At 40.8% G+C, this 14604-nt stretch overlaps 1 protein-coding gene across 1 annotated transcript; it reads right to left on the bottom strand.

The window, feature by feature from the left end:
• Positions 1-301: 301 nt before the first annotated feature.
• On the bottom strand, positions 302-14600 carry LOC134359064 (thioredoxin-dependent peroxide reductase, mitochondrial-like). Its single transcript, XM_063071936.1, has 7 exons — positions 14422-14600; positions 13562-13688; positions 11984-12125; positions 7184-7319; positions 6656-6759; positions 3413-3578; positions 302-1263 (listed from the first exon to the last, which is right to left on the bottom strand). Exons 1-7 carry the CDS (start codon positions 14431-14433, stop codon positions 1210-1212), a joined length of 741 nt encoding a protein of 246 aa, XP_062928006.1. The 5' UTR covers positions 14434-14600; the 3' UTR covers positions 302-1209.
• Between the last annotated feature and the right edge of the window lie 4 nt (positions 14601-14604).

The following is a 14604-nucleotide window of genomic DNA, read 5'->3' as shown; positions in this document are numbered from 1 at the left end:
TGAGGAAAAGCAGCCAGTCATTTTAGCAGATATACTTAATCTTGGAAGAGAACTTCTACTAACAAGACGTGTAAACAAATGAATTTTCCTGTGAGAAGATCTAGGTTGGTAATACCAGATACAACACAAAATGACAATCTTTTAATTACCAATAATGCACAAATACTATGTAGAATTCTTGCCAACGATTCATTCAGTACCAAATAAAATTTGGCTTGGTTTACATTTTTGAAAAATTGCATGATGCTCCTCAGCAGTGCGATGGCTTGGAAAAAAATTGGATGACAATAAATTTAGGAACTCGTACATTTATTTAGAGTATCGGGTATAACTTAGAATTACAGAATTAAATGCAATTTAGGTGATTATATTTGAAACTTTCTTGTATAAAGAAAACATTGGTTTAATTTTGTGATTCATTAGTTGGTACAGAATTTCTGTTCTGGTTTACTTTAGATGAACATCATATTGTACTGTGCAAAAGTCTTAGGCACATACATATATAGCCAGGATGCCTAAGACTTTTGCACAGTATTGTATTAATTTTAAGTATTGTACTGCACAGGGCTGCAGCAAAAAACAAGAACAAACTTTATGACATATGTGATGATAAACCTGATTCTAATACCAGTCTCTACTGTGGACTGAGAGCAGGAAGAGGGCTGGGAGAACGAAATCATGGTTGGGAAAAGGGGAAGGAAGAGGGGAGGGAGTGGGAAGCACCAGAGAGACATTCCATAATGAGCAATAAACCAGTTGTTTGGAATGAAATGACTTTGCCTGGTGTCTCAGGGCTGGGTGTGTCTGCATCCATGCCACCCTGCACCCCTGGCACTCCTCTGCCACCCGTCCCACGCTGTTCTCGGAGAGCTCCGCCCTTGCCATTCCCAACATCCTTTGCTCCCGCCAGATTTACAAACTGACTCTCTGCTCCATATTGACAACTACAGTATTATGCACATTCTGAGACACCCTAGCTATATACATGTGCCTAAGACATTTGCACAATACTGTATTAAACAGCAAAGGAACATTCAGTAGTATAGTTTTCATTTTACATGATAAGATTCAGTGGTTAAACATTAGGCCTATTGCTGACTCCAACCTTACGGGACAACTTATCCCAGATAAAGAAAACCTCCACCTCCAAGTAGTCATTCTGTCCAAACATCAACAAAATACACCAATAAAAGGTATGGATATTAGATGTTATTCATTGACTTGAGAAAAATATTCTTTGGAAGCTTCTGGGGAAGGCTTGATCTGTAAAACAAATGGCAGGATTAATAGACAAATATGTTTTATGGTTTAATAAAATATTATAGAATGAATATAATCCAAGAAGTTTAACAATAATTTATGAATAATGACACTTACGATATACTGAATCTGCTTCATAGAAACATAGAAAATAGGTGCAGGAGTAGGCCATTCGGCCCTTCGAGCCTGCACCGCCATTTATTATGATCATGGCTGATCATCCAACTCAGAACCCCGCCCCAGCCTTCCCTCCATACCCCCCGACCCCCGTAGCCACAAGGGCCATATCTAACTCCCTCTTAAACATAGCCAATGAACTGGCCTCAACAGTTTGCTGTGGCAGAGAATTCCACAGATTCACCACTCTCTGTGTGAAGAAGTTTTTCCTAATCTCGGTCCTAAAAGGCTTCCCCTCTATCCTCAAACTGTGACCCCTCGTTCTGGACTTCCCCAACATCGGGAACAATCTTCCTGCATCTAGCCTGTCGAATCCCTTTAGGATCTTATACGTTTCAATCAGATCCCCCCTCAATCTTCTAAATTCCAACAAGTACAAGCCCAGTTCATCCAGTCTTTCTTCATATGAAAGTCCTGCCATCCCAGGAATCAATCTGGTGAACCTTCTTTGTACTCTCTCTATGGCAAAGATGTCTTTCCTCAGATTAGGGGACCAAAACTGCACACAATACTCCAGGTGTGGTCTCACCAAGGCCTTGTACAACTGCAGTAGTACCTCCCTGCTCCTGTACTCGAATCCTCTCGCTATAAGTGCCAGCATACCATTTGCCTTTTTCACCGCCTGCTGTACCTGCATGCCCACTTTCAATGACTGGTGTATAATGACACCCAGGTCTCGTTGCACCTCCCCTTTTCCTAATCGGCCACCATTCAGATAATAATCTGTTTTCCTATTTTTGCCACCAAAGTGGATAACTTCACATTTATCCACATTAAATTGCATCTGCCATGAGTTTGCCCACTCACCCAACCTATCCAAGTCACCCTGCATCCTCTTAGCATCCTCCTCACTGCTAACACTGCCACCCAGCTTCGTGTCATCCGCAAACTTGGAGATGCTGCATTTATTTCCCTCATCCAAGTCATTAATATATATTGTAAACAACTGGGGTCCCAGCACTGAGCCTTGCGGTACCCCACTAGTCACTGCCTGCCATTCTGAAAAGGTCCCGTTTATTCCCACTCTTTGCTTCCTGTCTGCTAACCAATTCTCCACCCACACCAATACCTTACCCCCAATACCGTGTGCTTTAAGTTTGCACACTAATCTCCTGCGTGGGACCTTGTCAAAAGCCAATCTATGTTAGTCTGGGAATTAAAATTAAAATGCAACTTCTCACTAAAATCTATATAATGGGGAAATACTGCAGGTTGGGGAGAGAAGTAAAAACCAGAAGGTTAAACTAATAGTACAATAGAGTGATTTAGTCAAACAGATGGAAATATAATTTCAACCTCCCATTCCACACCAAGTTGCCTATGTCAGGCAGAAAGCCAAGGCAAGATGCCAAATACCTTCTGAGGCAATTGAAAATTTCAGGGAATGCTACCCCAAACTATGAAATCACAGAAAACCCATTACCACCTAAATTTGAAAGTCTGCTTACAGAGCATCATTAGGATTTAGCAAATCAAGTGCTATTTTAAACCCATTTACTGTATATACAATCTCAGTGAATGGGAATGCATATCAAAATGCTATGAACTACCAATTTCTAGAGCAATTCTACACACAATAGAATTGCTCATTCATATTTTAGTTCAAACTGCTCCTTTATTTTCAAAACAGGACTTGAAAAGGGACAAGCAAGGTACCACATTAAGAGGATTATAACTCAGATCTAACAGGCATCTAGCTTTTGTTTTACTGAAAGCAAGAACATTTTTGAGTATATTTTGATATCACATATATTATTGATTAATATATATTGATATCACAGCTATCCACTTGTTAGGAAGTTAGCTAGCACAATTTTAAATTGCTTGACATTTGAAGAAACTGTAGGAAAATATAACTTCTGTAAGTGATGCAAAACTTAAGTTAATTACTTTACAACTAAATTGTTTGCTTGTTCCACAAATGCTTAGCCCAACTAATTTATTGAGCTGCTAAATTAAGTGCAATATTACATACCGTTGGAGAGTTAGGGGTCCACTCTGCTGGGCAAACTTCTCCATGGGTTTCAACAAATTGAAATGCCTTAACTAAGCGCAGAGTTTCTTCAGCACTGCGACCTACAGGCAGATCATTGATGCCTATGTGCTTGATAATTCCATTAACATCAATAATGAAAAGACCTCTGGTAAAATTACAATTTAGAAAAGTTACCATTTTTTAAAATTTCACTTCAAAGGCTAATCACATTTTACTTCATGTCAGATTTGAAGCTGTAACTTTCCAGGATAAAACCATTAAAATAATCTGAAAAATATGAATATTCAAAACTAAGTAGGAGCTCTCAATTAGCACATGGATGCTTTATTTCCAATTTGGACTTCACTTTTTATCAAAATGATTAGATGAAATCTGCTTTGCAAAATGAAATGAACGGCAAGCATGAAATGCCTTATTCAAGAACAAATTTGCCAGCATAGCTGAAAAATACTGACAAGTTTAGGTCACAGATACAAGATAAAGGAAGTAGAAAGAACTCTAGGTAACTGAAACATATTATTGCTTCATCGCAGAAACATCTTTGCTCCAATCTGCTTAAATGCTAACACAAAATTCTAAATTTTCCCTTTGCTTTAACATAACAAGTACAATAACAATTTGCATGAATAGTGTTAACAAACAGGTACAGGACCAGAGAGAACTAATAACAAAAATAGACATTTAATTCAATCATAAACATTTAATTTGGGGTGATTATCTAATTTAAAGAGTAAACAATAAATAGATGCCTGATTGACTTTAACATTAATCAGTATCTTCAATCAAGGACAGACCAATGACAGGGAGCATCACTTTTCTCTTCTAATATCTACTTGTTGTTGGTCTATGGAAATCCCACAAAATGCCACATGTTTTTTGTTACTGTGGAGCTTTGTTGTAGAAGACACAGCCATTAACCTTTTGTGAGCAGAAGGGTATAATTCATAACAGTGAACTAACAGTCAAGCTCTCTGAGAATGCCAACCAATTAGTCCTTGCTCAATACCCATTATCTCTAAGTTTTGAAATATACATTCGATTCACTCTAAAAAGTTATCCCTCAATTTCCAACACCAGAAATATGCATCTTCTGTTTACTGATGGAAATAATTTTTGTACAACTCTCCTAGACCTGGCTTTTGGCACAACACATCTAAGACTTTGCTGCATTTATCCTTTATTTGTGGATTTAGGTGCACCTTAGTTCTAAAACTCCCGACACTCATTTGTATCTGAAAACCATTCCAGTCACCAGAACTTGGCTCTTCTCCATGTCTCTGCTCTAAGTGTTGCACCAGGCAAGCCTGCAAAGCCAATCTCAATAAAGCATTGCTGTCTGTTCTCCAGGACTTCAAAAGTTAATCATGACAGTGAAAAGGAAAGGAAATAACTTCTACATGTGGCTCATAGTCATGCTGGAGTCTTTTTTTTAAATCCCAGATCAAAGTTAACTATGGGAACTTACAAAAGGCCCAAATTAAATCCAACCTTTTTGGGATATGTGATTCTCTCTTTCCACTCTTTCTACAATTGTATTGATTCTGTTCCTTTCACTTAAGACGCAAAAAATGCCTTCAGTTTTGCTGCAGATTTCCAAGCATCTCTCAGCTTCGCATGGCCCCTCTCTGACTCTTCTCTTACAGGATCTGTGTTTCCACCAAAGGAGGCAAGTACATATTTAATTACATATATGTCACCATAAATGCACCTGAGATTAGTTTTTTTTGCATGCATACACAGTAAACACCATCTGTTACAAAACAGAATTTTCCAGCTATCTTGACAATGCTTCTTCCTCCCTTGCTTCCAGTAAAGTCTCCATTCCATTTTCCCAGTTTCCCCATCTCCATCATATTTGCTCCAACGATGAGACTTACTACACCAGGGGTTCCCAACATTCTTTATGCCATGGACCACTACCATTAACCGAGGGGTCCGTGGACCCCAGATTGGGAATCACTGTACTATACGGATGCCTCTAAAATATCTTCCATCTTTCTAAACAGTGGCTCTCCCTCCATTTCAACAGTCAGTACCCTTGAATGCTTTCCATTTGTTTCCTACACCTCTGCTCTCACACCCTTTCCTGAAGTATAGTTTTTGCATTCCGTGTCTCCAGTACTTGTATTCAGCAGATTCTCCCTTGTAATTTCTCCCAGCTCCAGACATCTTTTTCTCCCCACTCGTGCCCCTTCAGTTTTGAAGGGACCATTCTTTGGTGACTCCTTCCCCCATTATTTTCCACCAACTACTCCATTTCTTCTGGCACATACCCACGCAACTGTAGGAGATGAAACACATGTCCCTCAATCTCTTCTCTGTCCACCGTTCAGGAAAGCAGTCTTTGCAGATTTGCGGGTGAAGCAGCAATTTGCTTACACATCCAGTCTCGTATACTGCACTTCGTATTCACAGGTGGTCTACTTTTTAAATCAGAGAAACCAAAAGCAGATCACTCTGCAGAGAACCTGAACTCAGTATGCATGGGCTACCCCTGAGCTTTCTGTTCCTAACCACTTTAATTCTTCATCTCACTCTGGCCACCTGCATTGTTATAACAAAGTCTATTGCAAGCTCGCGGAATATTACCTCATCTTCAAACTGAACACTGCAGCTTTTTTGATTCAACATCAAATTCTACAGCACCAAGTAACTTTAATTCATGATCTATACTAAAATAGGGCTCAGTTCTTTTCTCCTCACTACCACAGCCCTGCACCTTGCAATATCTTAAACTTTTTGTCTGTACTATTATTCTCTACCTCCCCACACTAACCTTTTCCAGGACATCTTTGAATTACACATAATAGGTTCCAATGTCATTCACATGCACAAACCAGATTCCAAAAACTGCCACTCAGTTCGGAATGCCGTCACAGCAACAGATTATCTGCAGGACAGAGAATACATTGAAGAATGTTCTTAATGACTGCATGTCTAACATCCTCGCAAACTCATGGGAATCCCTGGGCTGTGATTGTTCAAAGTCAATGAGGAGTATTCAGGATGGCAGCGAGAATCTCAACTATTCACTAGGAACACACAGACACCCAGTGGAATGGCAGAGGCAATGCACCAGCTCCCACATTGCCCATTCATCCTGGCCATTAAGGTTCCCCTGCTCCACCACTGGCAGAATCTGCAGGTTATACAATCGTCTCATCAGCTATTTAATATCTGAGGGACTGAAGTGGAAGCATCCCTTATAACAAAATACTTTACCTTAGAGCAATACCAGCATTTTCCAGTAGCACTCCATAATCCCGTGACATTTGCTTTGTTATATCGGACAGTAGTGGTATATTCATGTGCCCTAAACCGCCACTCTGGAAGAAAAGAATGAATATTGGGGAAACTTAACCAAATGCATAAATTTAAAAGATACTTACTAGTAAATTAAAATGACACTGACTTTGAAATATAATTCTTATTACCTTAATAGAAACACACTCAATAATTTCTGTTTTCTTGCCTCAATAAATACAAAAATCTCCCATCCCAAGATAATTAACTTAGAGAACATTATTTTGTACAGATCTTAAGAATTTGTTACCTCACAACACATTGCATTTGTGAAATAGTCTGATGACACTGCTTAATTTTCAACACCAAAACTTGAATGCGTTGCTGATAATTCAGAATATTATTTTGTTAAATACAAAGTTACATAATTATTGCACAAAAATTAACAAAAATTCATTTTAAAAAATCAATTGCAGGAGTGTAAAATCTTCCTGCATGCTTCTGTACCTTTTTTGGAGTGTTGATCCAGGCAAGGTGAGAGAAATGAGAGTCTACAGAAACACCAATTACTTCACAGTTTACGTCATGGAACTCACTTGCTTTGTTACTGAAAGCAATGATTTCAGTCGGACAAACAAAAGTACTGAAAAAAAAGGACATATTTTTGTCTTAGAAGTTATTTAAAACTACACATCTTTTCTAATCATATCTATATGTATGTAGAAAGAAACAAAAAGCTGACTGCAAAAATATATCTGCCAATGCTTGCATTCTAGAGAATACTTTGATACAAAAGCAGACATCGCATTTCTTCTTAAAAATTAGACTTTTGTCTATATCATTTAGCAAAAGGAAATTTAAACTACCCATTTAATTTAGCATGTTTCAAAGTTAACTATAGAAACATAAGCAACCCCAAGTGCTTTCACTTTCCATTTTCGAATACTTAAATCATTTGAAGTCGTTAAAGTTTTAAACACATTTAGTACAATACTTCAGTTGTATCTTAATATACGAGCACCAATCTTAATAAAATGACTCCATAGTTTTGAGTGGTCACATAGAAGAAAGTAATGCTGTTCAAATCTAAAATCTACTGGTTGTTGAAAAGGAGCTATTTCGTAAAACACAGTAAACGTGCTCGCACTTTTCATGAGTTTCATCTGAAGGGACAGTGACAAATTGACAGGAGTCCAAAATTGACCCAGCAGCAGCAGCAAGTGAAAGTAAATGAGTGATTTTGTAACTGGAAGCCATCATCATTGGTGCTCTGGGGCTTCAGTACTTGGCCCCTAGCTTTTTGAAGGATAATGATTTACAGTTGGGTATAGAGGGCACAGACCTGGCTGGTGGTGTAGTGGCATCAGTGCTGGACTTTGGGACGAAAGGTCCCGAGTTCGAATCCAGCCAGCTCCCCTGCACGCTTTCCATCCGTGCTGGGTTACGAGCTGGTGATCTCTTTAGAAACTCACCTGGCAGAAGGCAATGGCAAACCACTGCTGTAACTTGCCTCATATGCGGTTCCCCACTACATCAGAGAGGTGTGGAGGGAAATCGTCCGCTAACCGGAGAAACTCCGGATGCAACGTACCTTTCCTTTTATAGAGGGCACAATAAAATATATACAAAAATTGTTGCTATAGGCACCATTGAGGAATACTTTAGATTGCATTAAAATGTAGAAAGCCTCACTGTTGGACAGAAAAGTGGAAACAGAATTCAATCCGAAAAGGGAAATATTGTTTTTGGGAGAAGCAACAAAGCAAAGCAAATATAACAGATGGAAGGACACTGAGGTGAGGAAGAACCATAGAGAATATGTCCATAGATCCCTCAAAGGATTTGGACAGATTGATATAGTGGATACAAGGTGCATGCTTTTTTTTATTAGACAGAAGCATGCAATACAAGAGCAGGGAGATTATGCTGGAACTTATACAATGCTAATTAGACTACAGCCTGGGGTACTGCACACAGTTATAGTCATATTTAAAAAGATAACAGTGGAGAGTGTGCAGAGAGATTTTTCAAAGAGGTTGACAGGACTGGAAAATTTCAGCTATGAGTAAAGATTAGATAGGCTTGGTTCATTTGAACACACCCACTGAGGGGAGACTTAACTGAAGGCATTTGAAATTACGAGGACCAATGCCTCCAGACAGAAAGTTTGAAGAAATTATTAGGATAATTGGGTGGATTTCTCCCCAATGCAGAGCACAGAACTCTGGGATTCATTGCATGAAAGGGAGGTAAATGCCATCATCACAAAAATGTGCTTGGATGTTAACCTGGAGCTGCAAACTTTAAGAATGAGGGAGAGTGAAAAGTCAGGGGCAGGAGCTGGTGTTTGGAGTCCAGGTTGGAGGGCTACGCAGTTGAGGATCAGCGTTCCTGGAGGCTGGGTCAGCAGGTGCTGAGGAGACCAATGATCCCCAATTCAGCAAGTCTGATCCGGAGGTCCATGCAGGCGGGAGTAATAAGGGCCTGTGACTCTACCCCACCTCATGCCACAGTGGTCGTGCAAGTCTGTAAGTCAAGGCCCGAAATTCAAATCCATGATTGGCAAATCTGGGGCTGAAGCTCGAAGGTCAAGCCTGCAATCAGCAAGACCCAAGGTTGAGACCCAGAACTGGCAAAGTCTGGAGGGCAAAGCCAAAGGTGAAAGTCAAGATCTCAGCAAAATCCAGAGGTACAAAGCCCAAAAAGGTCAGAGACTGAGGTTGGCAAGTCCAGAGGTAGAATCTGAAGGTCAAGGGTGCTTGTCAAGGCCTGGGACTGGCCCAATGTCTGAGAGTCCAGAGAAACAGACCGTTCTGGGGTTAGAGGCCTGCCTATGTTTGTAAAGGGTCAGAAAAAGGCTTGTTATTATGCTGCAGTCTTGATTTGTTCTGTTGTTCAAGATTCAGGAATTATTATCAAAGAGTGTATGTTATACAACCTTGAGATTTGTTTGCTCACACGTAGCTGCAAAGCAAGAAACCTGAAAGAACCCAATTAAAGAGGAAAAGAATAAAAATAAAAGCCCAACACTCAATGCACGAGAGAAAGGAAAATACAAATCATGCAAACAATTGAAGCCAACGATAACATTCCAAACCCAAATGGAGTCTTCAGATCCAAACCCTGGAGCAGCTTGGAAAAGGTACAAAGACCCACTTATCAGTTTATCACATCAGCAGGCACGGAGCACAGCAGCCAGGGCAGTCTTCACAGTCTCAGCGCCATGGAGATGACTATCACAGAGAACGGCTCTCATCCCAACTGAAACCCCTTCCTTTTCAGTCTATCTGGGCTGGCATTTAAATTGACCCAACAACAGAACAGCAAAAGGCTCTGGCGCCCTGGCAAGTGGAATGAGCATCACGGAGAGCGAGTGAGTGAATTCAGCTCTCGCCTTAGTTGATGGTTTGCTGCTGCTGCTCGTGTTGTTCTGCTGAACATTGTGAGTATGCTTTGCTGGCGCCAGAATGAGTGGTGACATTTGCAGGCTGCCCCCAGCACATTCTTGGGTGTGTTGGTTGCTAATGCAAACACATTACACTGGGTGCTTTGATATACATGTGATAGATCTGAGTCTATAGATTAGAGACCAGCATTGTTGCAATGGGTCCAATATCATCCACTTATGTCATAAATCTTCAACAATTCTAAAGGACCTTAGTGCGAAGCCTTAGTTATGGTTAAAAACTGTTCAAACTGTTCAACTGTACAACATCATAATCAAAAATGATTGCAACAGAGCCAACATTCCAGAGCCTGTCTGATGTGGTTGTTAATTTCAATACAGGAATCAACCTTCTTTCCCAAATACCAACAATATCAAATTGGACTAGAACAAATTCCAAAGTACTCATCATGCCAGCAATTGACAAAATTTTAAGTGTATGTTTATGTATAACACTTCATACAGAGAATATAGCTTTTATATCAGTTACTACAGTGTATACAGCTTTGGAGCGGCAATAATAATCAACAGCAAAGCTTCAATGTTCAATAGTTCCATTTGATATCAGAGAATGTACACATTATACAACCTGAAATTCTTACTCTCCACAGACACCCACAAAACAGAAGATAAACCCCAAAGAACGAATGACAGAAAAAATTTCAGAACACCAAAGCACCCCAGCACGCAAAAGCATCAACCCTCCTCCGTCACATTGCTTCACATATAAACAGGGAAATCATAAATGTTCTTTTCAATATATGTATACAGATGTACAAAAATGAGCATATGTTGTGTACCAGAATGGGTTCAGAATGAGAAAAAACAAAGGTAAGAAAGGAATTAAAACTAGAGAGAAAAAAAAAGATCCACTTGTCAATTAACAGATTAAATAAAACATAAGAAAGAAACTCCACCATGGACAGTCCCAAGCCTGGCTGTGAAAGGAGGGGACTGGGCATGGGACTAGCAACCCCATCCCATAAAAACCTAGTGCTGCAAAAATGCCAACAGAAGCTCCAAAACCTCGTCCCTGGGAGAGGAAGACCATAAGATATAGGAGCAGAACTTGGCCATTTGGCTCATCGAGTCTGCTCTGCCATTTCATCATGGCTGATCCGTTTCCCTCTCAGCCCCAATCTCCCGCCTTCCTCTCCGTATCCTTTCATACCCTGACAAATCAAGAACTTATCTACCTCTGCCTTAAATATAAATAAAGACTTGGCCTCCACAGTTGCCTGTGGCCACAAATTCCACAGATTCATCTCTCTAAGAAATTCTTCTTCATCTCTGTTCTAAAAGGACACCCCTCTATTCTGAGGCTGTGACCTCTGGTCTTAAGACACTCCTACCATAGGAAACATCCTCTCCACATCCACTCTATCAAGGCTTTCATCATTCAATAGGAAGGAGCAGATGGACTACACCTAGGATAACTCGAAGGACTGGCCCAAGACAGAGGGCTCTGGCAATCTGTTGTCGGCAGCCTACGACCCAGTAGGGTTGATGGGCTTAAGTAAAGTAAGAAAGAACTGCTCCAGAAAAAAAGGTTCTCCACCCATCACTTGGTCAATATTTTCAAAGTTGATAACAAAGCTTAGATATTCAGGCTTCCTTAACTCTGAGCAACATAATATCAACACTTAGTTTTGCTGCTGTCAGATACAGATAACAAATATTACTTGCATGCATGTTAATAGAATATTGGAATAGTTTAGAATTTTATCCAAAATATCTATTTTAAAGTTGCACATGGCAATAAATATGATTTGTATAAAATTTGTCAATGAAGAAATTCTAGCTGAGAAACATTTTCTTTTACAGTCAAGCCCCAAGCAAAGAGCCCGTGAAAAATTACTTACAAATCCAGAGGATAGAAGAAAACAACCAGGTATTTCCCTTTGTAGTCATCCAGGCTGATTTCCTTGAACTCACCATTGACTACAGCAGTGCCCTTGAAAAAGGGAGCGGGCTGGGTAACAGCAGGAGCAAAGTTTGAATAAGCTAAAGAGAAGGTATAAGTCTCAATTAAAGGGTCAGATGTCAATTAAAAATGTTGACATTTAATACTTCAAATGGAGTTCCCTGCATGCATTGTCAAATACAAAAGTCCCAATTGGACTGAATGATATCTGCAATACAACAGCACGGTTCTATTTTATTAACTGGTCTATGAACTATGTGTGTGGATTTAAAGTAAAAACAGATTTTGGCCAATTAAATTCGTTAATTAAAAGAAAAAGGTCATCTGTAGAAAAGGCTAAAGAGACAGATTAAATATTCCAAGGGAAAGTTCCAAAAACTAAGTTCATAAGGTCTCATTTCTTTTTTTTTTATTAAGAGTCAGAAGCAACTCTCAAAACTACCCCCCCCCCCAATACATACTAGAAAGTTCTTGAACTTAAGAGTCACAGAGTACTACAGAATAGAAACTGGCCCTTTGCTCCATCTAATCTGTACTGAACTGTAATTCTACCTAATCCCATTGACCTACACTTGACAGCCTCCATTGTGGTCAGGTTGGAGGAGCAACACCTCATATACTGTCTGGGTAGTCTCCAGCCCCTTGGCATGAACAATGAATTCTCCAACTTCTGATAATTCCCTCCCCCTCCCTTCCGCCATCCCAGTTTCACTCTGCCCCCTCCTCCAGCTGCCCATCACCTCCCTCATGGTTCCGCCTCCTTCTACTAACCATTGTGCTTTCCCTTATTCCTTCTTCACCTTTCCTGCCTATCCCCTCCCTGCTTCAACCCCCCCACCCCTTTATTTTTACCCTTACTGGTTTTTCACCTGGTGCCTACCAGCCTTCTCCTTCCCACCCTCCCCCATCTTCTTTACAGGGCCCCTGCCCCCTCCCTCTTCAGTCCTGACAAAGGGTCTCGGCCCGAAATGTTGACTGTTCGTTTCTATAGATGCTGCCCAACCTGCTGAGTTCCTCCAGTGTGTTGTGCGTGTTGCTTTGACCCCAGCATCTGCAGAGTATTTTGTGTTTAGCCTCCATAGCCCTCCAGTCCATATAATCTAAACTTCTCTTAAATGTTGCAGTCAAACCTGCATCCACCACATCTGCTGGCAGTTCATTCCACATCATGCCACCCTGAGTATCCCACTCAGATTTTCCTCACCTAATTCACCTTTCACCCTTAACCTATGACCTCTAGTTCTAGTCTCACCCAATTTCAATGGATCCTCCTATTGTAATTCTTCTGAGATTGCAACAAGTTTTTTTGAGGGGTTTGTGATTACATCACACCTAGATACAAGGAGCTCTTTAGAAATATCCTCAAGTCTTATCTGAATAATTCTATGTTTCTAGTTCAGTAGACTTTAATTCAGTAGACTCTTTGCTAAAGGGCTTCTTCCCAGGCAGCCAGCCAAGCTAATTAATTTCCGAGATTCATTAGAAAAAAAATAAACAACTTTTCCACAGCACTTACTTGTACTAAAGTTGCATTTATAGTTTGCAAGAGGGGTTGAAATCCGACGGTGCATCAAGTTTTTCTTAATACATTGTGTTTGCAAAGCTGTTGTAACTCCCCTTATGCTTATACATGTCCTGTAAATCTGAAAAGTGATGCAAACAGAAAAGCAAGTCAATCAATCCAACTGAAAAAAAAAACAGGCTTAGCTGCATCATCTCCAACTTTTCCACAATTAATTTGGCTCCAAGCAGAGGAAATTCAATACGTTACAATAGTTTAAATTCCAAATTTAGCGCACATGCACTGGATGAACCCTGACCTTTAAACAGTTATGACACAATGAATGTTATAAAACAGCCCAGATAAATCTCATTTTGATTTTAAATCTTGAGAACAAGGAGAATGGATGAGTATAAAAGGTTGGACCTAACCACTACAGATATCATGCCAGTTATTTAATCTTCGAGAGAGCTGATCCGAAGAGTTTTGGTGGTGTCGCACGGCACCTGGCAGTCTGGTTTTCGAGATCCCCACAGCCCCACTTAGGGGGAAAATATGTGGGATGGGGACAGAGTGAGAAGGGTGTCCTGCACACAAATTCGTGACAAGCTGAAGCCTATTTGAAAAGATAAAGGCAGACGTGCCCAAGGCCCGCAGCTAGCACCGAGTGCAATGAATTGTGAGACGGCGTCCTTCTGGGGTCAAGTCCAACTCTGACACAACTGCAGACCCCCGACGGGCCATGAAGGGTCTCTGTCAATTTATTCCGAACGGGAGGGATGAGGAGCAGTGTTCTTCTCCCTCCCTCTCCCGCGCCCCAACCCCCGTTCGCCAGCCTGAGCCGCGGCGAGGCAAGTTTCTCCCCTTCTCCTCACCCGAGCCGCCATCTTACACCTCACCGACCCTCGCTCAGCGAAACCGCCCTTCGGTTGGGGAGAGGGATTCACGGGAACAGACGGGGGATAACTCCGCCGCGAATGCGACCTCGGCCGGCTGCACCGAGAAGGAGCTAACGGCAGCAGGAGAGAGCACCCGGGCGCCCAGGATCAGCGGTGGCG

The sequence above is a fragment of the Mobula hypostoma genome, chromosome 19, assembly GCF_963921235.1.
Source record: "Mobula hypostoma chromosome 19, sMobHyp1.1, whole genome shotgun sequence".
Classification (NCBI taxonomy): domain Eukaryota; kingdom Metazoa; phylum Chordata; class Chondrichthyes; order Myliobatiformes; family Myliobatidae; genus Mobula; species Mobula hypostoma.
Note: the sequence above shows the minus strand (reverse complement) of the source record. Positions and strands in the feature narration are given on the sequence as shown.

Excerpts from the sequence above, each read along its gene's own strand:
- LOC134359064 (XM_063071936.1), bottom strand. Across the intron at positions 7,320-11,983 it reads TTCTTCTATCCTCTGGATTT|TACTTTTGTTTGTCCGACTG; the intron begins GTAAGTAATTTT and ends CTTTTTTTTCAG. Across the intron at positions 3,579-6,655 it reads AATGCTGGTATTGCTCTAAG|AGGTCTTTTCATTATTGATG; the intron begins GTAAAGTATTTT and ends TAATTTTACCAG.